A 27,633-nucleotide genomic window follows, 5' to 3' on the forward strand; every position below is an offset into this window, starting at 1 on the left:
TCACCCTCATTCAGATGTCATCAGCTTCGTGAAGCAGGTGTCATTTTCCCCAGGACGAGAACACTGAGGCTCTAGAGAAACAGAATGACCTGTTCCAAATCTTGCAGTTAAGGGGCAGGGCCACCAGGAGCTCCTCACAGCACCTGGATGCACGTCCCCAAGTGTGAGGGGCCCTCCCCACCCCCTTTCTGCTCCTCTTCACAGCCCCCTTTACTGCCTCCCCCTCTTCCGTCAGCTTGCTCTGTCCCACCCCATGAGGAATGGCAGAGAGGACTCTAGAGGATTTCTGACCCCCTTGGAGTGCAGGGACCATGAAGGTGTGTGGAGGGTATCTGGGAAAGAGGTGGGATGCAGTGTGGCCGAGGCGTCCGGTGACAGGGTTGAAACCTGGCTCTGCCACGTCTCAATGATGTGATCTTTGCCACCTGCCATAGTTTCTTTCTCTGTGCCGTGGGCATATTATTTCCCCCAAATGAGGGAGGTGTGACAGTTAAAGCAGATGCCTTCTGGAAACCACCTGGTACATAGCCTGGTGCAGCACAGGTGCCCAGGCGTCTAGGCCCCTCCCACTCTTCCCAGGATGGAGCAGCTCCAGCCCAAGCTGTGCTAGGACCTGGGTTGGACCTCTGCACTGGGCTGGATGGGGTTTGTTCATTCATCTCTCATTCCTGTCATGCAGGGGATGAGAGGTTTGCCCAGTTTCCCCAGTGGAAACCTGTTTAAGGGCGCAGACACCCAGCTCTGGTCTGTTCTGGGGGCCTTTCTCTCCCCAGCCAAGGAACTGTGGTGACTTCAGGGTCTGTGGTCTGTGGCCCAGCCATCTGAGAGGTGGGCACTCCTGGAGGGCAGATTGAATCAGTGATTCCTACACTTCTCATTCGGGGTTGGGGAGAGACTGAAGCCTGTGGGTTCTGTCCGTGTGTTGCAGATCACCTCACAACCCTGCCCCACGTGCAGAAGTACCTGAAGTCCGTACGCTACATCGAAGAGCTCCAGAAGTTTGTGGAAGATGACAACTACAAGTGAGTGCCCGCTCTCTCGCCTCCTGTCCCCTTTGGGACCAGTGAGCTGCCACCTGCGGGGCTTGCAAAAGGTCACCACAGCAGCACCCGTAAACCAGCACACACGAGCACAAGCACGTAATGCGACCTCTGGCCCCAGCCGCCCAGGCCTGTAGATCTGAGGACATTGTTCTGTCAGCTTCTCGGCCTGGCTTTCCCATATTGCATGGGCAGCATGAACTTGGACTCCACGGCTGTGCGTGGTGCAGGCTTTGTGCTCCGGGTCCTCACAAGTGACTCCCCCCACCCACCCCTGCTCATGGCGCTGGGTGGAAGGGCAGCGCTCCAGCCGTGCCTCTAGGCTGACAGTTCTTCAAGAGCCTGTTTCGTGGACTAGGCAGCTCCCTGCGGCCCCAGCTTTCTGCAGGACTCTCACCATCTGGCAGTGGCTGAGGCCTCATCTCCATCCCACGCAGCCCTTTGGAGTAGACTCGGTTCCCACAAAGACACCTGTGGGCCCTTTGTCCTCATCTTCCCCTCACCCTGCTCTGGCTTTCAGTTGGTTCTTCATTTGCGGCACCTGGGAATTTATCCAGCATGTCTATGTATTTAGAGGGAGAAGGAGGATTTTTCAGATCAACTCTGTCTGCCACATTGATTGGATATCCTCTTAGCTCATTTTGAGCTTGAGGCCAACCAAGAGTCTCAGTACTTTTCGTATGACCTGATATATCAAGGCAGATCTCAGCCATCTGGTAGCTGATCATTTCCCCCTAAATGCCAACTTTACATATATTCTTTCAAATCTCATCTTATTGGCTGCTTCCGGGTGTCATGTTCCTTTGAATCCCATTATCCAATATATATATTTTTTATCTCTTCCAGCTTTGTATCGGAAATTTGACCAGTTTGATTACTTGGTCTTCATCAAAATCACTGAAAATTGTAGAGAACTGTGGCCACTAGAGACACCTCTGGTCACTCCTGATGTGCTCACTAGGACCCTGGGGATGGCTGTTGAAACAGCTCCACATCTGGCCATGTCTACAGTAGTGGTTCTCCACCTTCGCTGTGAATCAGAATCGCCTGGGAGGCTTTATAACCATCCATATGTTTGTGGTGGAGCCTGGAAATTTGTATTTTTTCAAAGCTCCCTGGGTGGTTCTAATAATTAGCCATCTTTGGGAACATAGACATAATGTCTTTAGTTGTTATTGTATAATATTTTGTTAGAGCAGAGGAGAATATGAAATTGTGATCTATTACATAATAGTAACAACAACAGATGAAGGCCAGAGATTACCATTAAAATTATGTTTGCCACAATTTAAGCTCATTTTGCTTACAAAGCATTTGCTGTTCCTGAAAAGAGTACCCCAGAGTGTGAAATTATTCCCACTTAGGTTCTGGGATAATATTTTCCATTCATGTGTCTGTAGTACAATTAAAGAGACAGCAGTTTTTCATTAACACTAATCCTTTAAGGAGAAAAATGGTCTATAAATACTTCTGACCATGAGATAATCCTTGGACAAGCTGCAGGTCGTGAGTAATTACTCCTTCCATTCTGAAGGACACTGAACACCCCCTGCGCTTACTGCTAACCAGTCAGCCTGGATTTTACAAAGGCCCTTTGTTGTGGTCCAAGTGGGCAAACCAAGGGAAGATGCCTGCACTCTCCCCGCCAGGGCCCGGACGGTGGATGGGTTCCCTCCCCAGGGAGGCCCCAGCTCTGAGTGACACAGGACATGCAGGGCTTGTGATTCTGCTTGAGGAACCCATGTCCGACGGCCCAACTCATGTCCCAAAACGTGCTCCCCACCCAAAAGAATGCAGTGGCTTTGTTATTACGTGATGATGGAGCATTTCTGAAAACCCTCCCCCATCTGCTTGGGAGATACTGTGCCACGGGCCCCAAACAGTGCTTATTTTTCTCGACTCTTTGTCCATTTTATCTTATTTAAGAAAAATTACCCAAATTCTTACCACTTAGAAAGCATGACCTTTAACATTAAGTGAACATAATTTTAGACATTTTTAATGCATAGGAAGTGCATAGAGACACAGAGAAAGATGGACAGATGGTTGGATGGAATGATAGAACTTATTAAAATTGGATCATGCTACACTTGCTATTTTTAATTGAAAGTATTTTAATTTAACCAGAAAAAGGAGCTGAAATAAAATGTAAGGAATTAGCTGCTCTTCAAATAAATATTTCTTCAGCACAAGAGATATAATTTCCTAAAAGAGCCTTCTAAGATTACTAAGAGAGGTCGGGAAAAACATGAAGAGGTTTGAGCCAGTGAGTCCTGTTTTAACCAGGTCTCCACTGTGCACAGGGTCAGTTGACTGGTTACGAAAGATGAGAATGTCAGCCCTCTCCCCCGCCTTCACTTCCCCTTCACCATCTTCCAATTTTTTGTTAGTCGTGTTATTATTACTACACAGTCCAAGTTTATGTCATACACATTATGTTCAGGAACCATCATTCCTACTGGTTAGTGTTTTTAAACAGATTCAACTCTTACCACCTGTGTTCCTCCACAGCTTTTCCATTCTTGGAGTCGTTATTTTAACAACTCCCTTATTTAGCTGGATTTCCCCATGAGGCAGGTTTTCACAAGTCCTGCACGCTCTGATTTCCCTCGTGAAAACGTCCGCATGTGACGGCCTCGCCTCACAGCCCCGCGCGCCTCTGCGCCTCTCCCCCAGCACTTGCAGACCCTGCTCCCGTTGTCTTCTGACACCAGATGCTGCTGTAGAGAAGTCTGAGCAGTCTGATCCTTTCCTCTTGCAAGTGACTCGCTTTATCTGCCTGGTGGGTGAAGGATTCCTTGGAGTTCAAAGGCACAACAAGAGGCATGGTTCAGAGTGGAGTGTTCTGTACCAAATTTCCCTGGAACATGGCATGCCCTTTCTTCATTTCAGAGGGATTCTTTGGGTTATCTTTGACTTCTTCTGTGCCATTTCTTGGCTTTCCTCTTTCAGGGATTCCAGGCATCCATACATTGGGTGCTCTCTGCCTTCCGTGTCCCCTAGCTTCTTCCTAGAAGCTATAATCTCTGTCTTTTCCTCACAGACGCTCAGACAATCTGTCTCTACTTAGATATTCATCTGATCCTTGATTGGTCCCCTAGGACCCCAGTCTCCCTTTCCATGTTACTCCTTTGTGTCATCATCTCATTTTTCAGGTCTTGCTTTATTCAACCCATGTTCCAAATAAGCTGTTCTCCTGCTCAAAGCACTTGGGGGGATTTCCTTGTATCCCTGGGGGCTGCCTCCTGGGCTGAGCGATGTGGACACTGCTCTATTCCTTCTTCTTTCCTTTTTTTGTGTGAGAGGATGTTTGCTAGGTTGCCGTACCATTTCTTTTTGTCTTCCTCCCATTTGAGAAGCTCCATCTGGATATTCCATGGCTTGGATGGAGGGAGTCGACATCTGGCCCTGTTCCCACGTATGTGAGGTGGGCTGGCTTTTCCTCCTGCCGTGCTGTGAGGTCAGGGTGCTTTGTCTTTACCTTCTTCTGTAGCCTGGGGGGAATGCAGGGCTCAGACTCCCACCGAGGCAGGGAGCACGCAGTGTGTTTTAGATGTGGGGGCTCTATTAAAAGGCCTGTATCAGGGTTTCCTCCACCTCATTGGGGGCTGCATCCCATTCCAGAAAGGGGTGCCCTCAGGTTTCGAATCACCCCCTCAAGGGAACCTTCATTTCTGCCAGAGTATCCACCATGCTGTCCACCCATTTCATCCATTTCTTGCCAATATCTGGTGCCACTCTGAAGAGGGAGAAAGGTAGGGACTCTTGCTCAGACCTACGGAGAAGCCTCGGAGGGCGAGCCCTGCTGTGTCACACCTCTTGGTCAAACTCCGCAATCCTCCTTTTCTTTCCTTGGCTGCAAGTTTCTGAAGTTCATGGCTTCAGTTCATGCCCCTTTTCTTGTTGAGTTGCAGCTGGTAAATGCTTCTACTCCTAAGCCTTCCTAATTATTTGTTGGTTTTGTTGGGAGAGGGGGAGTCTGGCATCTGGCTTCACTCCACCATTTTCACCCAGAGGTTCATAATCAGTGCTTAAAAGATAATAATAATAATAATATTATTATCATTATTATTGAGGTGCCAGTCCTCATAACACGTCCATTGCCTGTGCCTCTCTGGGGCCTCCGAGAAGGGGGTGCAGTGTAATGATTAAAAACCCTGATTTCAGGTCAGCCAGTCCTGGGTTGGATTGCCTGCCCTGCCACTCGCTAGCCCATGAATTTGGGGAAGCTACTTAACCTTGCTACTGCTGTTTCCTCATCTGGTAGAAGGAGACAATAAATGTACCTACTCCCCAGGCTTGTCTTGAGATCTGGAGCAGACCCCAAAGGGCTCCTGGGCTCTGAGACTCTAGCGCTTAGCAGCAGTCCTGTCTCCTGAGTCCAAACCCACATGTGATCAGTCCCCCTCTGATACACCAGAGCCCCTCTGATCTCATGAAAATCTTTGTTTCCAGACTGTCACTCAGAATTGAACCGGGAAGCAGCTCTCCGAGACTGGTCTCTTCCAAGGAAGATCTCGCAGGTACTGTAGCCGCCTCGAGTGGGGACACACCCACTCACGGCCCAAGCATGGTTGCTGGGGCTGGCCCTGACTGTGACAAGGGCCCAGTTGAGTTGCAGGTTGGCAGACTCCACGGTCCTAGCAGCCCTTGTATACCAACCTTCCGGGCTCCTAATCCATGAGGCCCCTGTGGGTCACCCCTGGGCTGGGGCTCCCTGAAAAAGCCTGGGACCCAACAGCCCCAAGAGAGGCCAGATCAGAACCCCAGGTTGGGAACATGCACAGGGTAGAGAAAATCCTAGGTTCTTCTCCAAGTCACCTGGGCCCTTAACATTGGGCCTGCTGCCCAGGCTTGGGTTGATGTGCCCTGGAGGGGGGCTGGTGCATGGGATGCCTGGGGACTTGGTGCCTCCAGACACAGATGGGTCACCCTCCTGGAACATCAGCTTTATTCACGTATTTGGGACATACAAACAGTGTCCCTAGTGATTAAGGGGGTTGGGGACAGGGTTCCCATCAGAGGGATGTAGGTAATAGCAGCAGGATTCTAAAGCAATTGTTGAGGGCCATAGAAGGAACGGTAGCAAACGCTAACCATTCAAGACTTTCTTCAGGAGGTAATGCCAAAATTCTGGAGCAGAGTGGGCTCAAATCAAAAGCTTTCTGCCCTTTAGTCTCCTTCAAATTAGTCTGAGTAAGAGGCCTCTGCCACCTTATCTGGTTAGCGTGCCTTAACAGGATAAGCCAAGTCTCTGGCCTTCCCTGCGTGCCAAGAAGCCCCCATAGTCACACTTTCTTTCTACCCTCCGGACAGTGCCAGAGGATTCATCTCCTAGGTCCCCTTCCTGCTGCAGGCTTCCATTACTTCTGCCCCTGCTGTGTCTGACCCGTCCCCACTTCCCGCTCCATGCATGCGGGAGCCATTGAGCGGGGAGTGATGGGAGGGCCTGCTGTGAGCCTGGCCCTTACAGTGAGCCAGGTACCCAGGGAACGAGGCAAAGGCTTGCCCACATGGGGCTTAGGCTTTAGCAGGAAGACAGGAAGCAAAGCCATGAGGGGGGCAAGGCGTGGCACAGGAAGAGAGATGGCAGAGGGAGGGTCTTAGCCTTGCCTTGAGGGGCCAGCTCTGCTTCTCTCTAGTGCCTCTCTCCATCCACAGGCCAAACTCGAGCCTCCTCTCTGCCTGAGAGAAGTGAGGCCTCTGGAAATTTCTCCAGTCAGGCTCTTGCACATGCCTTGAATGCCTTTCCCTCACGTTTCCATGTTTGGCTCTTGCTCATCGTTCTAAACTCAGAGAGACTTTATTTCAGCTCTTCGTTTCTTTATGACACCCCCATTTGTAATTATTCTCTTTGGTCACTGGGCCTCACTTAATGGGTCACTGGATGGGTCACTGGATGAGTCTCCAGCACCTGGCATAATGCTTGTGCCCTACAGATGCTCGAGCCTCCCAGGGTTCATGGATGAATGGATGAAACGAAGGAAGGACCAGGCTGAGGCTCCAGGTGGGCCTTTGGTGCACACTAGCCTGGAGCACAAGAGGGGTCTTATGGCTGGAGCCTCATCCCTGAGCCTCAGAGAGCCTCCTCCTCCCCAGTGCCCTGCACACCCACCTGCAGCCCAGGCAGCCTCGCCTCCCGAGCCTCAGCCATGGCAGCAGAGGCCTCCCCTTCCCCCAGGCATCTGTCTGACCCAGATGGTCCCTTCAGTTGACCAGCACCTGCCTCACTACCTCCTCCCTGAAGAGGAGACCAGGGTCCCATCTGTGCCCCCAGCCCGGTTCTGTACTGAGCACCACCAGCTCCTGCTGCTAGGCCGGAGGTTGTAGACCAGGACCAGCTCAGAAAACCAACACTGCTAATTGGGGGCCTCAAGAACTGGCCCTCTCACTGAGCCCCGGGCAGGAAAGGAGGAGCTGGACCGACTTTTGACCCCTGCCTACGATGGAAACCAGGGCCTGGGAGCCAGGACCCGGCCCCTGGCCCAGCCTCCTCAGGGTCCACCAGACTTCCGTGTTGTAGCCACTGTCCCCTCCATCGGCTCTGTCATTTATTAGCCGTGTGAGGTCAGAACCCAGCAAATTAACTGACCGCCACATCAGTCAGAATCCCGGCAGGAAAGAGAATTACTGCCCCCACCACACCCCGGCTCATACGAAGAGACTTTAATGAAGCTGAAATGGGAATTATGTAAAGAGCAGTGAGGCCCCAGCACCTCTAGGCGGAGGGACCTGGGAAAGAAAAGGTGTCCCCAACTCCAGTGACTGCTGAGCTGAGGAGGACTCGGCTTCTGAGGGAGCAGACAGGACAGTCGGCGAACCTGCCAAGCCTCAGTGTCTCCGTCTGTAAAAGCCATAATGCCTCCCTCCCATGGCTGTTGTGGGAACTTACTGGGACCACGGGGGTGAAACCGTCCAGTGCCTGACACACAGTGTAACTTTACTAGGATGATGCAATTGTCGTCAGTATTATGACTGTGCCTCTGTCACTGAATCAGCCTTGGGCTTTGCACGAAACGCCGCCGCCCCGGGGGTGCTTTCCTCCCACCGCACCCCGCCCTCCTGGTCAGGCCCCTGTTACACCAGGGTTGGCACACTATGGCCCAAATCCAGCCCGCCCCTGTTTTTATATTGGACCACACCCGTCCGCTGACATATTGTCTGTGTGCTTTCCGTGACAGTGGCAGAGTTGAGTGGCTGGGACAAAGACCCTGTGGCCTCCAAAGCCTAAAATATTCACCGTTTCGCTTTTTACAGAAACTTTGCCAACCCAGTGTTCTGCGCTCTTGCCGAGCCGGTCTGTACTTCTCCACAGCCCTTCCCCCTGTGGGGATTAAAGCGTTATCTGTGCATATCTGTCCCACGTCTGCCTTCCCCCCAATGTAAGGACCCTGCCTGGCGTCCCCAGAGCCTGGCACTCAGGGGCCCTGGGGAAATAGCCGCGCTCGCCTGTCCTCGCCTCTCCAGCCTGGCCTCTGCTGCCCGGTCTCTGAGCTCCTGGCCGGACCCCTCAGGCGCTGGGCTCTGGGAGGCAGCTCCGGGGCTGCGGACTGCTGACTCCACACTCCCTTCCGGGGAAGTGCTGATGCGGCACTTTCACACAGTGCTGCGAGCCCGGCTCACAGGAGTGTTTTCCACCAGTTTTCCAAAGCCCTGGCTCCCGCCCTGGAAGCAGGATGTTAAGGTTTTCATTGATCACCAGAGGGCCCGGGAGCGTCTGGAAGGCTTCCGATGCACTCAGTGGTCCTGGCTTCCCACCCTCAGCCTCGAAGCCTCTCCGAGGACAGAGAAGCGGGTACCGCTGCAGCCTGGGACAGCCGAGGGGTCCTGCGGAGGGCGGGACCAGAGGGGCAGTTCCCAGGAGGCCTTCCCCCATCTGGCAATCAGACCAGGCTGCGTGGCAGGAGCCCGGTCAGGCCCAGGGACAGGAATGTGCCTCTTGCAGTCCCAGGAATGGGAGGAACGCAGCCTCCCTCAGCTCCTCGGGATGGGGGTTTAAGCTCCAGCTCTGGGTTCCCTTTCCAGCAGTCAGGCACCCACCCGCACACCTGCCAATGAGAGGACCCGAGATGCCTTCATTGGTTCGTGCACTCAGGATATCCAGGCCAAGGGCCTGCTGTGACAGGCCCTTGCAATGAGCCAGGTTCCCAGTGGAACGAGGCAAAGACCTGCCCGCATGGAGCTCAGGCTTTAGCAGTGAGACAGGCAGCAAAAGCCATGAGGGGGCAAGGAGGCATGGCACTGGAAGGAGCCAGAGGAGGCCAGCGTGAGCAAGACCAAGATAGTTGGTGGGCTCCCTGACCCTTCCGTGTCGCTCTGCCCGCTTCTCTCACCAGCTCGCCTGCCTCAGGCACTGAGACCTGCTGACCCAGCACTGGGAGGAGCCGGGACTTGGGTCTCTCAGAGGGCTTGGTTAATGTCAATGTGGTCCGGGCTGAGGCTGTGCCCTTCGTGTCTGTGATGGCCCCTGCGCCCCACAGAGAGCTGCCCACTCTCCACCCTGGGGAGCGGCCGTGCCGGCAGCTCCGCACCAACAAATAGACTGTGAGAACGGAAATGGAGAAACCTTCTCAGTTTCTGGGCTGTGGAGGAGAGAGGGCCAGGAATGCCACGTTTTCAATCCCCATCCCCCCTGGATGTAATGTTTCGTTTATATAAATGAACTAATATTTTCCTGGAGAGCAAAAATCATAAAGAACGTTGACCCCCAGAGGGGGCAAGTAATGTTTGTGTGTGCCTTGGAACCGATGAAGACATTTCCAGATTCTGTTAGCCCCACCTCCTCGTGGCTGAACCAACTGACAGGTTTTCTCTCAAGAGTCCTTGGCAGCAAAGCAAGGCCGTGGAAAATCTCAGCACGGGCCTCAGGTTTCTGTACTCGTACCTTTAGACCTGCTCTCCACATACCTCTATGTCTTCCTTGTCCTACTGCCTTCTGGGGAAAAGCCCTGCTTTGGAGTCGGGCAGACCTGAGTTCACGGCGCGGCTCCAGCCCTTCTCAGCTGTGGGACCTTGGGCCATCGGCTTACTCCCTCCGAGCATTGGTTTTCTCATCGGTGACATGGCCGTAGGAATAAATACTTCACGTAGGCTTACTTCCCAGGACTGAGGCTGTGCCAGGAAAGCCCTCAGCACAGCGCCTGGCACATGCCTGCCACTCAGGATCCCTGGCTCGTGGCCTGCACAGGGCAGGCTCCGATGCTGTCCTGATGGAGGGACAGCACCACACAGCCGACAGAGCAGAAGACCGGGCGCCGGAGGGCCCTCCCCCCAAGTCCGACTCACCACTCACCAGCTGCGCCGGGTACCACCACTGATAACCAGCCACCCCAGAACCTAGTGGCACAGAACCACCATTTTGTTACAGGCATGGGCTCTGTGGGTCAGGAAATAGGACAGGACACAGTCAGGATGGCTTGTCTCTGCTTCACAGTGTCTGGGGCCTCGGCCGGAAGGACTTGAAGGCTGAGAGGGACTCAGTGGCTAGGGCTGGAATCATCTGGACGCACGTGGTGCTGGCTGTTGACGGGGCCACAGCTGGGGCCGAACACATGTACGTGTGGCCTCCCACGTGGGCTGGGCATCCTTACCATATGGCAGCCTCAGAGTCATCAGCTCCTACCTGGCAGTGCTCCCCCAGAGCGAATGTCCCAAGAGCAGGGTGGAAGCTGCGTCATGGCATCTGTGTGACCCCCCTCAGAAGTCACGTGGCCTTGCTTTTGCCACGCTCTGTTGGTCAAGGCAGTCACACAGGCTCGCCCAGGTCCAAGGAGAGGGGACGCAGACCTGACCACTCGACGGGGGCAGTGTTGAGAATTTGTGGACATGTGTTGAAACCACCACACCAGCTGGTTCGTGGTAGGGAAACAGAGGCTCAGAGATGGTGGTGGTGGTGGTGATGGTGGTGATGGTGGTGATGGTGGTGGTGACGGGAACTGGCATGCATTGAGCTGGTACTTGCTGCCAGGCACTGTTGTAAGCGCTTCCTGTGTGTTCACTCGGGACCCTCACCCCTACCCTGTGAGGTGAGGGCCGATAGCCTTGTTCTGTAGGGGGGGGTACTGGGGCGTTCACCCCCTCATCTCTCTTATGGAAGAAGGAGCAGAGCCAGCTTCTAAGCTCAGGGGTCTGGACTGGTCACCTGTATCCCATGCGTGGAACAAGAGGGATGCACTTGAGGGTCCCAGAGCACTCGGGGCTCTGCCCCCATTGCCCTTTGTGTCTATGCAGTACAGTAATAGAAAGTACAGTGTCTATGCAGTCATCACTGCCTTGGATGACAACCTTGGCATATCCAGGCCTTTCCTAGAGACACTTTCGAGTCACATACTGTCCCTGCTTAGTTCTTAGAAGGCCGGTTCTGTGTAAGAATCACAACTCCAAACCTGATTTGGCATTAAATCTTCTTCATTCCCCCTAGCTGGGGCCTGATGGCTCATGGTCAGGGTTGGGGGTGCTTGGCCCTTCTCCCCACCGGGACGTCCTTTCTCTCTGTTGGCTTGCTAACCTTGGGGCCTGGGGCGAAGGACACAGTCTTAACAGTGGGCGCTGCTGTCTTGGAACCCTCCAGGTGACAATTGGTGTACTGATGCTTCTTCACATGGGTTTCTTGGGTTTTTCAGAGGTCCCCAGGTCCCTTGGCTGGGGTATGTGCTAATCCATTCTGGGACTACTGCAGCTCCTTCACAGAGTCTGTGCCCCTGCCAGCTCCTTGCTGCTTGGGTCCCTGCCAGCCCTTAACTCCATGCCAGCTGTCCTCACAGGGGGCCAGTGTGGTCGGTGGGAGGCCACACCCAGCCTTGTCCTGACAGGCCTGCAAATGCAGCTAGCCCTGGTGTGGCCACCGCTGTCCTCTGGCTGGGGCCGTGTGGGCTCCCATGCCTGAGTAAGGCACTAGGAGTCCCCTGGGTCTCCCAACTGCTGGGGACATATTTCAAGCTCCCCAAGTGGTCTGTGGAGACTTCCCCCTCCACTGGAGAGTAGTGAGCAGAAAAAGAGAGCACCCCATGGGCAGGGGTGGGGAGTCCCCTTTCCATAGTCTCCCCCGTTAGCACTTTTAGATTCTCAGGATGGATTAAGGGGCTCAGGGGAGGTGCTTGAGAGCTGAGAAGCCAGTGTCTGCCTCTCCACTCTGGAAGTTCACATCTGCTCTGTTCCTTGTCTCTCATCTTAGTCAAGGTCAAGCAGAGGAACAGAGATGCCAGCCCACTTCCGTCCCACTCTGCTGCCCTGTTGTGGCCCAGCTCCGCACATGGCACCAGTGGCTTCCCCGGCCTTGCTTGCTCTGACTCCAGGGAGAAAGCATCTGGGCCTCACCACTGTTGAAGGGGGATCGGATGCCATTTTTCAGAAAGAAATGACCCGGGGCATTCTGAATGATGTGTGAGCCAGATCTTGGCTCACGGTGAGGACCCGTGAGAGCTGCGTGTATGAGAAACAAAGAATGTGTGTGATTGTAACACTGACCAGGCTCGCCCATGAAACCTGGCCTGAGAGGGCTTTCTGTGCACAGGGCCCCATGTCCCCGAGTGCCAGAGGGCAGCCCCGGGGAGGGCAGCACACACAGTCAGGAAGCCAGGAACCCCCTTCACCCCGTGCGCCACGTGCGCCACGTGCTCCACGTGCTCCGATGACGCTGTCAGGAGCCTCAGATCCAGCCACGGTCACTCCCCTTCTCCAACGCAGACAGGCTCGGGAGGCCGAGGAGCCTGGACGCCGAGCTCCCGGCAGCCCAGGCAGAGGCTGGACTGGAACTCGAGTCTTGTGACTCCGAGTCCCCTCTGCCACAGCTGCCTCCCATTAACTTCCAGTGTGCAAGACTTGGAAAGTAGCCTGTGAGCGGCTGCCGGCTGCCAGACTGCTTCAGTCGGACAGTGCAGACCCAGGGCAGGGACGGGGATGCTGCTGGAAACCCGTGGGAACGAGGCTCCCCGTCCTCCTCCGCAGAGCCCGCCCCTCTGTAGCCAGAACCCCACGCCTGGCCCGGACGGCCCCCGCCTCCCTGAGCTGGTGCTGATGGGAGACTCTGGTCAACAGGAAATCCCATCTCATTCCTTAGTTACAAGTGGATGGGTGCCGTGAAGGCAAGTGCAGGCCGCTGGAGAGCAAGGGACTGGAGCGCCTGGCCCCAAGGATGGGGGTCACTGCCCTCTCTGAGAACTCAGGACATGTGTGCCGGCAGCACTGGGCCTGCATCTCAGTGGAAGCCCTCCCGTCGCAAATTGAACCCCTGGCGAAGGGGGCAGGTCAACAGTTCTTGTGCCATTTCTCCCTTCTCCTGAGAGAAACATCTGGCTGAGCAGAAGGTCTTTTCTGGGGTGTTTCAGGCTTGTCTGCTGGTCCACATGGGTGGGCAGAGGAGGACGCTGGCTCCCGGCGTGGGCCAGCCGGCTCAGGTGGCAGGCTCGGCCCCTCCAGGTTGCTCTCCCTAGACACCTGCACCCAAGGCAAGGAGAGTGTGTTCCAGCCCCAAAGATGGGAGCTGCCTGCACAAGGTGCCTCTGAGGGGTAAGAAGTGACAGCTGAGGACGGGGCTGCTGGCCAGGAAAACAGTGCATCGCTTCTGACGCCTTCCACTAGAATTACAAGTGAAGCCCAAGGATTCATGAATCTAAAATGACACTTTTCTCAAATATTTGTTCTGTTGACTCTGGTTCTACACAAGTTCCTTTTTAGCCTGTCTTCTTCTCATCCCACAAACGCTGGTTCTGTCCCAGGCCTTCCCTCTTCTCACTGAGTTTCCAACTCTGGATAATTTTGCCCACTCCTGGGGCTCCACACACCCCTGTCTGGATGCATCTGTCCCTGGTGCCATCTGTCTCCGGAACACCGCACCCAGTGGCCTCCAGACATCAGTCCCAATCTGAACTTCTCATCAGCCCCCCAAGCCTAAGTGAATGGCACCAGCCTCCACCGAGGCTGCCCTGAGTGCCCCTCCCACCATACCCCTGCTGGTCCACCTCCTACACACCTCTCGTCCTCATTTCTCCTTCGCGCCCTGTCATTTTGGCCCCATCCACATGCTTTTTTAGCTAGAGTGAGCTTTTAAGGGAACGAATCTGAGCACGTCACCACTCCTCCTAAAAATCTCTACACCTTCCCCTCATTAAACTCCAGGCCCCTCACATGACCCTGCAGCTCTGGCTGCTCCCCCACCGCACGCACAGTGCCCACCCTCAGCTCTTCTGCCAGGCTGGCTCGCTGCATTTTCTCTAGTAGCTTCTGTTGTCTGTCATCTTGAGGTCTTTGCCCTTGCTGCTCCTTCTGCATACACCACTGCATCGGCTGGAACTCGTGGGCCAGCCTGGATGTCAGACCCTCCAGCTCCTCTCTGACCTTCCCGTGTTCTCAGATGCACAGCTCCTAGCTCTGCTGCTCACCAGCTGCTTGCCCAGGCAAGCTCCTTAACCCTTCTGACCTCAGGTCCCACACTGTAGCGTCGAGATAACAATCATCCCTGGGAGGCAGTGTTCTTGCACCTGTGTAAAGGCTTAGCACGGGTTCTGGCACCTGTAGATGTGCAAAGTAGATCAGCTGTTAACCATCACCACCATCATTATTGGCGTGGTAATCATACTATTGGTGTAGTATGATTGCTCTTATCATATCTGTTATTTCTTCCAATCAAAGCATGTGTCCTTTTGGTGTAGTTATTGCTATTATCATATCTATTATTTCTTTCCTCCTATCAAAGCATGGGTCCCTCCCCGGTGTAATTATCTGCATAGTTGTCTTTGGCCCCCACTTGACTGTAAACCCCATGAAAGCAAAACATCAGCTCTCTAATCCAGTGTGGCTGACCAGCACCTGGCTCAGGGCTGGCTCAGGGTCAGGAAACATTTGCTTCAGGAAGGAGGGAGGGATGCTGTATCATTTCCTCCTCACAAGGAGGCTGCCGGGTCAGGCCACTGTTCCTGTTTTGCAGATGTAGAGTGAGGCTCAGAGGTGCCAGGTGACTTTCCCAAGGTCACTCAGCCTGCAAGTGGTAGATAACACCAGAGCCCCCACATCTGTCTGCCTCTGGACCCTGAGTTCTTAGGACCATTCATCATCCTGACTCCCACCCACTGCAAAGCTATTATTCGAAGGCCCTGTGCTCTTTTCTCTTCCAATCAATGAGTGGTCTGTTGGGCAGCCTGTTGGTTTCTTGAGAGAAATGTAATGAAAACCAGATTTTTTTTTCAACATGGTATCTCGTTCCCCACAGAGACTGTCAGTTCTCATATGTTCCAATAAAACTGCTAAAGAAACAGCCACTTAAAGAGCTTTAAAGATTATTCATGGAAAAATTATGCTGAGGAAAAATAGAGCAATCCTCTGAGATAGTCAAGCCACATGGTCAGTTTTTCCAGCTGTTCGTGCCATATCGGGCCGGGCAGCGGGGACCACACTCTGCAAAGCAAGGCCAGAACCCCGGCTCATTATCACTGCCCCTGCCCCTGCCCCAGGGGACATGGAGAAACAAACTTGCCAGCTCCCAGCTGAGAAACGGCCCCAGAAGACACGTGTCCCTGGTGATGTGACGTGGTGGCCACCCCAGGCTTAGTGGGGCAGGAACATGAGGCCTTTCAGTAGCAGAGAGCGTCACTTACTGGCAGAGAAGCTACCCCGGTCCCGAAGTCCCAACTGAATGGAAATTCTTCTGCTTCAGCGTCAGACCAGGCTATTGGTCAACAATGCAGGGGGTGGGAGTGGCCGAGACCCGGGACACCCACAGCAGCATCAGCTTGGACAATGGACCCAGGCAGATCACAGCCTCCTCTCCTTGGGCCTCCCACCCTTCCGCTCAGCCGGGCTGAGGGCCATCTGAGGCCAGGCAGGCCTCCCAAGGCCGTGCAAAGCAGCAAGAAGAGGGAGGCGGATCTGGGCCTTGTCCTGGAGGAAGAATCAGGAGCCGAGCGTGCAAAGCAGCAAGAAGAGGGAGGCGGATCTGGGCCTTGTCCTGGAGGGAGAATCAGGAGCCGAGCGGAAGAAACCAAGGGCGCATCCAGAGGCGTAGGAGAGCCAGAACATGCGGATCAGCGCCGGGATTCGGGAAGCACCCGGAGACAGGTGAGAAATGGAGTGAGCAGGAGTGAGCGGGACAGCCATGGAGGTTATCAGAGAGCTTGGAGAGTCCAGCTCTCTAGGCACAGCACAGCATGCACGGCCAGCTGAGGGAACGAAGCCAGCGCCCCTCCAGCGCGTGACCTGATGTGCCTCGAATGTCCCTTTAAAATGGCGACTGTAAAATTACCAACTGCCTGCGAGTCAGTGAAATAGGATGGTCAAGTGTTGGGACAAGCCTGGCATGCAGCTGGTGCATAATAGATGTTTGTCCTCTCCACCTTCACCTGCAAGAGTAGCAGTTGGACCTTATGCAACACACGGTTCCTGGACGAAGTACCACCTGCTTCTGTCAGATCACCTCACGTGTGACACTGTCTCTTCTGCCTCGGGTTTTCACTAATGCCCGACCTTTGAACTGCCAGACGCCCCCCTGCCCCGCCACCACCGGGATAGCGGTGTACCCCTGGGTTGAAGTCCGGCACGTGGCAGCTGCGTAAGCCCTGGCTTTCCCACCTATGAACCAGGGCTGCTAGGAGAACCCCCCACATGGAGGGCAGCATGCCCCCACAGCGCGGGCCCCAGTCCCCGGTGAACACTCAGCCATAATTATCACCATTATTATTACTACGACAACACAGGGAGTCGAGTTCCAGTTCAAACCACAGAGGGCGGAGCAATGCAAGCTGACCTTTACAAAATACTTTCTGAACCCATGGTGGGAGCCAGGGTGAGTCAGACAGTGTAATCCCGCGTCCATGCCACTGATAAACAAGGCAAATTCCATCCTCTGCATGGATTCATTTATTGAGCAATATGTGCAAAACAAAAACAAAGCAGGATGGCTTCCATTCTTCCCTTTCCTCTCTGGAGCAACCACACGAGACGTTTCCTCCAGGACGGAGCTTGCTTTTGTTCCAACTTTTGAGCAGAATGTCTTCACTGGGGTGCGTGTGAGAATCACCTGGAGAGCAATGACCAGACCCACTTGAGGCCAATGAAATCAGAACCTCCAGGATGGGTCCGAGAAACTCCATTTCTCACACACTCTCCCGATGCCTCTGCTACATCCCCTGGTTAACAAGTAGAGCTGATGGCGGTGTGGGATGCCTTCCTGGGAAGATGCACACAGACACTAAGCTGAAGTACATGTTCTAGGCTCAAATCTGAAAATCCTGGGGAAGGTGTCCATCCCTATCCGGGGCCAGGAGCAAGGCCACATTGGTCTGGCATTGGCTCCCCTGTGAGCCCATCGGGGGTGGGAAGGGGGATTCCTGGAGGAGGTGTTGGGTGGGTGGTCCCAGGTGTCTACTCCATGGATTCACAATGCCTAGATGACATTGCCAACCAGCTCCTGACCTTGAAGCTTAAGCTCTTGAGCTGCTGCCTCCCCATTTGTGAATTAAGGCTAATAACCTGGATCTCAGAGGGGTGTTGTGTGGGTTAAGTGTGAAGGCGCTGAAGGGCCGCAGCACAACACAGGTGGCACAGCCCAGTGGGGGGTCGCAGGAGAGTTCCAGAGAGGGGCTCTTTATAAAGACGCGGGCAGGGTATACGGACCCCCAAGGACAGCACAGCACCCCAGGGCTGGAACAGGAGTGCAGGGAGGCAGGGGTTACAAAAGCCAGAGCAGAGAGGACTTGGGGAGCCTGCTGCCTCTCAGGGGTGACCCCGAAGGAAAGTCTGGAGGATATGGAACCACAGACTCTGTCCTTCCTCCCCAGTTTCTGGCTAGGGCTCCCATAGACCTGACCCAACAAGGAGCCAGAGGGCAGGGAGCCCACTGACCTAGGCCCCATAGCGCAGCTCCCAGTTCATAGCACAGGGTGGAAAAGGGTGCAGGACAAATCTGGAGGGCAGACAGAAGATTCCAGCACAGCCCCTGGCACACAGTAGGCCTCCACGTGTTTTTAAAGTATTCTCATTTTAAATAATGAAATATTGAACACGTAGAGACTACCCATTGTACCCACCATCCATATTTAACACAAACTAACATTTTGTCATATTTGTTTTATATTTTTTTAAGTAAAATAACGTTAACTAGAGCAAAAATCCCTCTTACCCCATCCTTCCTTTCTTCCCTGTAGAGATATCTACTCTCCTGGGACCGCTTTATGTTATTCCTGTGCAGGTTTTTATGTTTTACTGCATATCTACTCATGTACAAACATATATACTCTTGTTTTGCATGTTTTAAAATGTTTACAAAAATGGCATCATGCCTCAAAATAAACATCCTTTTGCACCTTACACTTTCCACTCAGCATATGCTTCTAGGATTTAATTTGTATTGATACCTATAAATCCAGTTTCTTCACTGTTTTTTTGCTCTGTAGGATTTGTTGGATAAATAGACCACAGCTCATTCATCCATTTCCCTCCTGAGGGCCATGTAGATTGTTTCCACTTTTTAGCTGTTATACACAGTGCTACACTGAACATCCTTGTACACGTGTCTCCTTGTGCATGTCTGTAGGAGTTTCCTGAGGGTGGATTCCTAGAATTGGAATCACCTGCCCGCAGGGGCATGGTATCTTCACCTTTACTCGCCATTGCTACTTGTTTTCCAAATATTGCACACTCCCCTGAGCCCTGAGCCAGCATTCCCATCCTTTCCCACCCTAGCCAATACTTGATATTGTCAGGCCGATTAATTTTTTACAATCTAATAAGGTAAGAGTGTTTTTTCTCACTTTTACTAAAGTATAATTTCATTCCCATTATCCCCAGTGAGATTAAGCACATTTCCCTGTAGTGATTGGTCATGTGGGGTTCCTCTCTTGTGAATTTCCCATTTGAGTCCTTTACCCATTTTCTCTGTGTGGTTTGTCTCACTTTACTGATATTTGAAATTCTTGATAATATCTCAACACAAACGCTTTGCCGATGATATGGTGACAGATCTCTTCTCCCGGACTACAACTTGCCTTTTAACATTGTTTTTGCTGTCTTTTATTTGTTTGTTTTGGTGCAGAAATGTTTCATTTTAATGCAATCAAATGTATTCAATTTTTTAAAAGATTTTATTTATTTATTTATTTATTTATTTATTTATTTATTTGAAAGAGAGAGAGCACCAGCAGAGGGAGGGGGAGAGGGAGAGGGAGAAGCAGACTCCCTGCTGAGCAGGGAGCCCAATGTGGGGTTGATCCAAGGTCTCTGAGATCATGACCTGAGCTAAAGGCAGACGCTGAACTGACTGAGCCAGCCAGGCGCCCCTGTATTTTTTTTTGTCCTTTAGGGTTTATGCTTTTCATTTCTTCCCCGAAGATCATAAAGATTGCCTTATTTTTTTCCCAGTAGTTTCGCATTTTTGCTTTTCACATTCATGATGTGAATCCACTTGTGTAATATATGGTGGGGAGACTCTAATTTCATCTTTCTCCACATGGAGCCCAATGGTTCTAGCGCCCTATACTGAAAAGACCCTCCCTTCCCCACTGATGTGTAATTCCACCACCACAGTGAAGCAGATCTGAGCTCTCCCTTCTGATTTACTGAACTGTTTCTTTATCCCTGCCCCAAGACCAGACTATGTGAATCACTATTGTTTGGTGTTTGGTTCTGATATCTGGTAGGGCGAGGCCTCTACTATTCTTTTTTTTTTTTTTTTTTTTTTTTTTTAAAGATTTTATTTATTTATTTGAGACAGAATGAGAGAGAGAGAGAGAGCACATGAGAGGGGGGAGGGTCAGAGGGAGAAGCAGGCTCCCCGCCGAGCAGGGAGCCCGATGCGGGACTCGATCCAGGGACTCCAGGATCATGACCTGAGCCGAAGGCAGTCGCTTAACCAACTGAGCCACCCAGGCGCCCGAGGCCTCTACTATTCTTAAGAAATGTTTTGGCTACTTTGTCCCTTTATTCTTCCGTTAGGATTTTAAGATCAGCTCAAATAGTCAGGTCAGGCAGTGTATGAACACTGTGCCGTTCGCAGTTTCAAGCAAGAAAATGGCGTCCCCACCTTCTCATTTTTTCAGACACTTGCGAAGCCGTGTGGGGGTTGGATTTCAGAGGCTCAGACTGGAGGTAGAAGATCAAGTATGGGGACTCAGACCAGGCAGTGCCATGAGCAATGGGTACAAGGGAATGTACAGAATCTGGGGGCCTTGGCAATTGTGTATGGCAAGCTAAGAGGAGGTAAGAAGAGAAGAGGCAAGTCACAGTCCAGGAGAAGCCGAGACAACCCCACCTTCCAGGCCAGGTGGCTGAGTGTCCAGAGTTGGAAATACAGGAGGAGGTTCCAGGTTCAGCCTTCACTGAGCTGAACTTAGGGTACCTTACAGAAGTTCAGATGGAAATGTCCTGGATATATTGGTTTCACGTTCAGAGAAGTATACATTTCAGAGTCCTCAGCATATCTGGTGAGTTAAAAGCAAACCAAAATCAGGAGCCAAAGAGGGAAGCCTGTGTAGAAAACACCAGTGTGGGAGCTTGTTGGAGGATAAGGAGCTTGTGGATGAGACAGAGTAACAGTAATAGAGAGGCACAGGGAGAGGCAGGAGAGCGAGACATCATGGACACCCAGGACATACAGCATTTCGAGAAGGACTGGTCACCAGCACCAGATGCCACAGACTCTGGTGAGAGGGACAGCGGGTGTTCCTTAGTTTCACAAAAAGGAGGTCAGTGGAAATGTCACTGGGTATGGAAGCCAGATTTCAGTGACTCAAGGGATGGGTGTGGAGGCGGAAGCAGAGCTAAGAGGAACACAGCCCTCTGAGGGGCTGCGACTGGCCGGGAGGAAGACGGGGCCAAGGGACCTCACTTCACAGAGAAGGGGAGACAAGGGTGTGTTTATAGGCTGGGGAAGGGGCCAGGGAGAGAAGGGAAGGTGAAGGCGTGACTTCTCAGAGGGAGCAGGTAGAGCTGAGGAGGAGACAAGTCCCAAGCCCCAGGCCCAGCAGGGAGGCGCGTGTGGATGGGTCCACAGGTAGCAGTCGCAAGGCTGGACCCGGCAGCCACGGTTTCCTCATGGAAGTGGAGAAGGGGCTTAAGGACAGAGGGATTGGCGGTGGGGTGTGCGCACTGCCGGATGTGGACGGGAGGCAGAGGCGAGCCAACAGTGGGGAGCGGGAAGTCCGCGCCCCGGACCATGTGCGTTCCCCTTCCTCCTGAACCTTCCAGAGTGCCAGAAGGGAGCTAGACTTTCTGCAGCTACAGGCTGGGCACAGGGCTCATTATTTAGGACATGAAAACCAGATGAGCCAGGCATGCTGGAGGACAGGGAACCCTGAGGTCCCTTGTGGATCTATAGCATCTTCTGGTGGAGGATCTGAAGCCCTGGGTGGACCTCACGGGCCCTCCAGGAAAGTTCCCCCACGTGGCTAGGCAGCAGCCCATTGACTTGCTGTGTGTTGTTGGGAGCGGCCAAGCTCCTGTGTGGAAGCACAAGCTCTTACTTCCAGCATCTGTCCCAGTAGCTAAGGCTAGACTAGCAGCCAGGGTCCCCTCCTTTCAAGACCTCCCTTCCCAAGCCACAGAAATAAAAGGGTGCAATAGTGGTCGGGACCATGCCACACAAAGGATTCTGCTTCCATCTCTGCATTTGGCACCCAGTGCGGTTTGTGGCCCCAGCCCCCCCTCCCCGCTCTCATGACCTCCCGTTGACCCCATGACTAGGGCTGAGGAGGACACGGTAATAATTATCAGAATCACACAAGTAGGAGCGCTGTCTGTGGAACTCCATGTACATGACCTCATGACCTCCAACCACCTGCAAGGTCAGCTGAGTTATTTCCACTTTTCAGTTGAGGAACCCGAGGCTCAGGGATCAAGTTAAGTAACCTGTCCAAGGTCACCAGGCAGTAACTGATAGGCCTGGCGTCTCAGCCCCTGCCTCCCTAGCCATGCCCTACCTCAGTAAATCCACTGCCTCCCCCTGAGAAGCCCTCCAGCCCCTTTGGGTGAGTGAGCAGAGAACAGAAAGTGGCTAGAGGGGCACAGGGCCCGGACACTGGACTTGGACTCAGGAGACACACTGTTACGTCTCGATGCTGTCACCCAGCTGGGTGGCCCTGGATAAGTGTTACTACGGGGAAACCAGGCTAGGCTGCCAATCCCCACGCCCGCCGCTGCCTGCACCCCCACCTCCATCCGCACGTTCGCCGTATTAGCCAACGGCACTGCCTGGTCGGGCGCCGTGCACAGCAGGACGCCGGCCATTTTGACAGTTCAGAGGCTAGTTATCCTACCAGTGAAGGGTCAGTGTCTCATGAGTAGAAAGCCACGAGGCTTCTGTGAACCTTGCCCTGCTTACAACAGCTGGGCCTGGTGCCTTACCCCACCTGGGGCCCCCTCCTCTGAGCCTCCCCAGCCCAGCCCCCACCATTGCTCTCTCTGTCTCTGCTCTGTTCACAGGCCCCTCCGCTGGCTCCAGTTCTGCGAGGTTCAGCCGGCGGCCCACCTGTCCTGATGCATCTGTTGCTGGCAGCCTCCCCACGCCCCCTGTCCCGAGACACAGGAAGAGCCACAGCCTGGGAAACAAGTGGGTGACTGAGCAGCGCCCCCCCCCCCACCGTGGGCTCCAGACTGGGCTGAGTGTGGGGCATGGGCTCTAGGGCCGTTGGGGATGCTTGTCCGCTGGGGGGGCTCCCTTATCCCTCCGATAAGTGCTCTCGGTGTCCCTCCTCAGGCTGGCACAGGCTCAGGAGGAGTTGGAGGGAGGGCGGCTGTGGCAGGTGTGCTGGTGACAGGTGTCACTGGTTCAGGAGCCAGTGGAGGAAGCATGCGGGGAAGTGCAGGCAAGCAGTGGTGGGGTTCCAGAAAGTTTACCCAAGCTCGGTTAGTGCCTCCCTTATGGACAACTCCAGAGTCCATTGGACCCCATGACTGTCATCCAGGACATCACCAAGTGTCTCAAGGCACCTGCCAGTGCTGGGGCTCCGAGTCTCTGCTTGCCAGTTGTTTCGGAAAGCCTGCAGAACAGTGAATCTGCCGCTGGTTCACCCGGCCTTATGGGACTGACAGCTGGGGGGCATGTGTGGACCGCATCATGGCCGGGCCAGCCATGCCTGTGTCCCCGGGGTGTTGGGCGCAGACTCTTGAACAGTTGGATCCCTCCTCCCCCTGTTCTTCTCTACCCTCCTACCCTCTCTCCCTCTCTCCCTTCCTTCCTTCCACCACTAAGACACAAGCCTCAGCCAGCTCAAGCTGGCCCTGGAGTCACTTACAGGCTGGAGGGGAAAAGGGTTGCTCTCTGAGTGTTTAGGGCTTGCTCTGGGTTAGATACTCTGCCACGTGCCTGTCAAGCGTTATGTCACTGAGCTCCTGCAGGCCTCCGAGGTAGGTGCTGTATTCAATACATTGTAAGAAGGAGTCCTGTCAGGTTCAGTCGGGTGAAGTACTTTGCAATGGTGAGTAAGGTTGGAATAAGGATTTGGACCAGATGTGTGACTCCAGAACCAGGCGTGCTGCCCCTTCCCTTGTGTGGCTCCATCGTTCACAAGCACTGTCCGCTCACGTGAGCCTTGTCATCATCCTGAGAGATGCAGGGCAAGTATCGTTAGTCCCTATTTGACAGATGGAGAAACTGAGGCTCAGAGAAAGGATGCGACTTGCCCAAGGTCACGCCATGAGATAGGGCAGAGCCCAGACTTGTACCACGGTTCTGGGTGGAAGTCTTTTTCCTTCAGCAGCACCATCTGCTCAGGACCCCAGGGCAGGTGTACTTGCTGTTACTCCACAGATAAGGAGCTTTGCCTTCTTTCTTCCTTTCCATTTTCCAGTATGATGTGTCAGTTGAGTGTAGTTGAGAGTAAAAGTGCGACATTCCCATCGGAGAAAGCGAGGCACCTGCTGGACGACAGTGTCCTAGAGTCCCGCAGCCCCCGCAGGGGCCTCGCCCTCACCTCCTCCTCTGCCGTCACCAATGGACTCTCCCTAGGTAAGCGTCTCCGGCCTGCACACGACAGCGGGCGGGCCACAGTCCGGTGTGTGCTCCGTGTCTGTCTCTGTCACTGTGCAGCGCCCGGTGGCCCCCCACGCCCCACAGGAAGGGCTCCCTCCAGGGGTCGCCAGAGCCAGGGGGGGCCTCTGCTTCCTGGTCTCCAGGGCTTCCCCAGGTGCCCCGAGCGCGGCAGGCAGGGGGAAGGAGCCGCCGGACGCACACCTGAGACCCGCTGTCATTGGTTGGCCGCTGCCAAAGCCTGGTTGCTGCCCCAGTGTGCAGAGCCACGTAGGGGGAGCTGCCTGGGGACGGCAGCTGGGCGGGCCACCGGGTCCCTCTTGTGTACTTGTCTTCACACTGAGAAGCCAGAGTTAGGGAGGATGAAAAACTGATCTTCAGGGATAAAATTGCACGTCTGAGCTTCAGCCAGAAATGGTACTTATGTCCGTGGAAGGAAGAGAAACAGAATCGCTGAGGCCAGGATGGAGAGAGGTTGAGTCAGAGCCAAGTTCACTCTTGTGCTCTGGTCACAGGCCTGTCCCCCTGCAGCGCCCAGGTCACCTGTCATTACTACCATCACACAAGGACACTGTCCACTGGCTGTGCCCGTTCAGTGTGCCTGTGCTTCCGTAGTCTGTGTGTCCGTGTGTCTGTCTGCTTCCCTTAACAGGGAGCCCTCCCAGGGCTGGTGGCGGCTTAGGCAGTTGCCAGGCCGGGGGTTTGATCTGGTGAGGTCTGCAGGGTGGGGGGCCCATGAGCCCCGGGAGGAAGCGGGAGGAAGGGGAAGGGTGGTCCCTGCAAAATGAGGCCGGTCTCTGAGGCAGTATCGCTGGGGCGGAGCGGGCGGCAGCTGTCTCCCACCCCCAGAAAGGCTGGGACAAGCAAGGTCTGTGTCTGCCTTCTGGCCTGGGAGGAAGTCATTCTCATTGGACCCAGTCAGGGGTTTACGACAGCTCAGGACAGTGCAGCCCGTGGTTCATAGGTGTCAGTATGTTGGGGAGAAGAATTCCGGGGTCGGTATGTTGGGGAAAGGTAAGCGGGTCTGTTCCCAGAGACTTGAATATGCCAGTGGGCGTTCTGGATCTCCAAAAAGGCAGTAGAGTCTGCAGGTTCCCCCTGTCTGGTCATGGAACCCTTTTCCTTGGAGTGTCCTGGAATGGGGTAGGGATGGGGAGGAGGTTCCGAGGAACCAGTCTGGGAAACGGCAGCCCCAGAGCCTCCAGCTGGGCAGCAGGACAGTTGTTTTACATCCAGGAAACTTTCTGAGCTGCGCCTGAGCCCAGGCCTTGACTTAGTTTTCTGAGTCAGGCACAATGCTGTCCAGGATCCAGACGGGGGATCACCAGGCAGTTTGGTTCTCGGCTCTTCTTCTTGGGAAACTCAGACGTTTTTCTGTATGGAGCTGAAAGCCCTGTGTGCATGTGCCCTGTTCGGAGCCCTCGCCAGCCGGTGACTCCCGAGGGGCCTGAGACCTCCTCCATCCCCCTCTCCCCCTGCCCAGAGTTGGTGCCAGCAAGCAGCCCCGGCAGAGGCCGAGGCGAGGCACCTCCAAGGTCTGAGGGAGAGCACAGAGAACTCGGCAGCGTGCAGTGACAGGTGTCCTTGTGGCCAGAGCTGGGCCTTGGAGAGCAAAGGGGCAGCCAGGAGAGGTGGAGCTGCTCTCTTGTATATGCTGGCCGGGAGGTGAAGGGCCACTTCCTCAAGGCTTCTGTGTCATGCCAGGCAGCTGCTGTGACAGTCCTGGCCCTTGGGAGAAGAAGTGCTCATTTGGCCCCTGTCCTCACTAGGTGGGGCTTGTTCTAGCACAGGTTTCACTTGGGCCAGGAGGGAGGCAGTGGTAGGGCCAGGCCAGGCCAAGACAGAGGCCAAGGGTGCAGAGTCTGGTGGGCCAGTGTGCAGGCAGCTGCAGCCTTCGGGGGGTGGGGGGGTGGGAGGAGAGCAGGGGGAAGGGAGTGGAGGACCTACCTGAGAACAGTGGGAGGGGACAGTTCTTTTGAACCTCCCAGGAGAGCCAATCAGAAATAGCAGTAACACCCCGAGTCACACGGATGCCCACAGGGTCAGAAAGCTGTCTCTCTGGCATTTCTGCAGAGCTCGGGCCTGGGCCTGCTGACCCAGGAGAACAGACTCCTCTGGGGTTGGCCCCTCTTCTGCGAGGCTGCCACGCTCATTGATCTGTGTTCCTTTTCCAGGCAGTAGTGAGAGCTCAGAGTTTAGTGAAGAGATGTCTTCAGGGCTGGAAAGGTGAGTGTGGCCTCAGCTCAGTCTCCCTCCCAGGGCGGCGCTCAGGGCTCCGGGCGGGGACCAGCCCCCACCCCCACCCCCACCGCCCCGCACTGGCCCAGCCTGGGGAGGCTGTGGCTCCTCAGGTCAGCTCGGCCCAGGGGCAGGGCCCACTCGGAGTGGGGGGTGGAAGAGCGAGCAGGATGGGCATGGGGCGGGGGTCCCAGCCCCATGCTCTGAGCAGCCCCACTCATCATCCCGCCCAGAGCTAGCCCAGGAGCCTGAGGCCAGCACCTCATCCTCAGGCCAAGCTGCCGAGGAGACCTTGGAGCAGATTTGGTCTGAAATGTGGGTTCTCAAAACCAGAAGCCTGAGATGGGCCTGGTGTGGAGATGGGCACGTGGCTCCGCCTGGTGGGGTCTGAGAGTGTTACACCCACATGGCCTCGGGCATTGGGCTGACACCCATCCACCTTGCTGGGCACTGTGACAGTGAAGTGGATCCCAGCCCAGGGTTTGGCTCCCTGTGGTGAGCCCTTCTGCCCCCGGAATGGGGCCTCCTGCTCAGGAATCCACCCACTGCATCTACTCCACGAGCTGAGGCTTTCTTTGTGCCAGGCACCAGATGGGCTCTGGGAAGACAGACTCTGAACGGGGAGCTCCCATAGCTATGGTGCCCCCAAAGGTGAAGGGGCATCATGGCGACTCGAGGTCTGAGGGGAGGCAGGGAGAAATCCACGGACACGGAATGCTGCAGAAAGGCGGATTTGCACCATCCTTCGGAGTAGCCCCTCCAGCAGCGTGCAGGGGCCCCGTGCGCACACACTCACACAGTTATGTACACTCTACACACACACAGACTTATACACAGTCTGCCATGTGCATGTGCACACGTTTCCCAAGAAATGCCGTGTGTGTGTGTACACATTCATGTGTACGTGCACTCGTGTACTCACACACATGTGGGTATGCCTACACACGCGTACATTCACACACAACTCCCACATATACTCACCTCACACACGTGCGCTCATGCTCACACACACACGCTCTCTCTCTCTCTCTGTCCACACTCCTCACTTCTCTGGTGCCAAAGCCTCCTGTCTCATCAGTCTCCATAATCATAAAATGGCCAGAGAGGAGATGAACCCACCCAGCAAGTCCTCACAGGGCAGAGGGACATAAGTGAGAAGTCGTAAGTGCCCTTTGTTGAGCATTCCCTGTGTGCCAGGCACTGTCCTGGCCTCACTGAATCCTCAAGCACTGCTACACAGTGACTACTCGGAGTGTCCCGTTTTACACCTATGGACAGCAAGGCTCAGAGAGGTGAAGTGACTTGTCCTGCTTCATACTCCTCGGGGAGGGCAGAGCTGACCCAAATCCACATCCTCCTGACTGCTGAGCCCACCTCTTTGTGCTCCTGGCCCTGTCCAGAGGG

General features: G+C 54.4%; 1 protein-coding gene across 9 annotated transcripts in view; it reads left to right on the forward strand.

Annotated features, from left to right (window-relative positions):
- The window catches only part of RALGPS1 (Ral GEF with PH domain and SH3 binding motif 1), a 275,163-nt gene that overhangs the window by 222,774 nt on the left and 24,756 nt on the right, over nt 1-27,633 (forward strand). For 7 of the 9 annotated variants that reach the window (XM_078061794.1, XM_078061792.1, XM_078061793.1 and 4 more), the window contains 5 exons: nt 929-1,022; nt 5,496-5,563; nt 22,446-22,572; nt 23,813-23,970; nt 26,166-26,217. In XM_078061794.1, coding sequence (XP_077917920.1) covers nt 929-1,022; nt 5,496-5,563; nt 22,446-22,572; nt 23,813-23,970; nt 26,166-26,217 — 499 coding nt within the window. The remainder of the gene's footprint in view (nt 1-928; nt 1,023-5,495; nt 5,564-22,445; nt 22,573-23,812; nt 23,971-26,165; nt 26,218-27,633) is intronic. The other 2 variants (XM_036112858.2, XM_036112859.2) reach the window with 1 other exon arrangement.

Source organism: Halichoerus grypus, chromosome 14, assembly GCF_964656455.1.
Source record: "Halichoerus grypus chromosome 14, mHalGry1.hap1.1, whole genome shotgun sequence".
NCBI lineage: Eukaryota > Metazoa > Chordata > Mammalia > Carnivora > Phocidae > Halichoerus > Halichoerus grypus.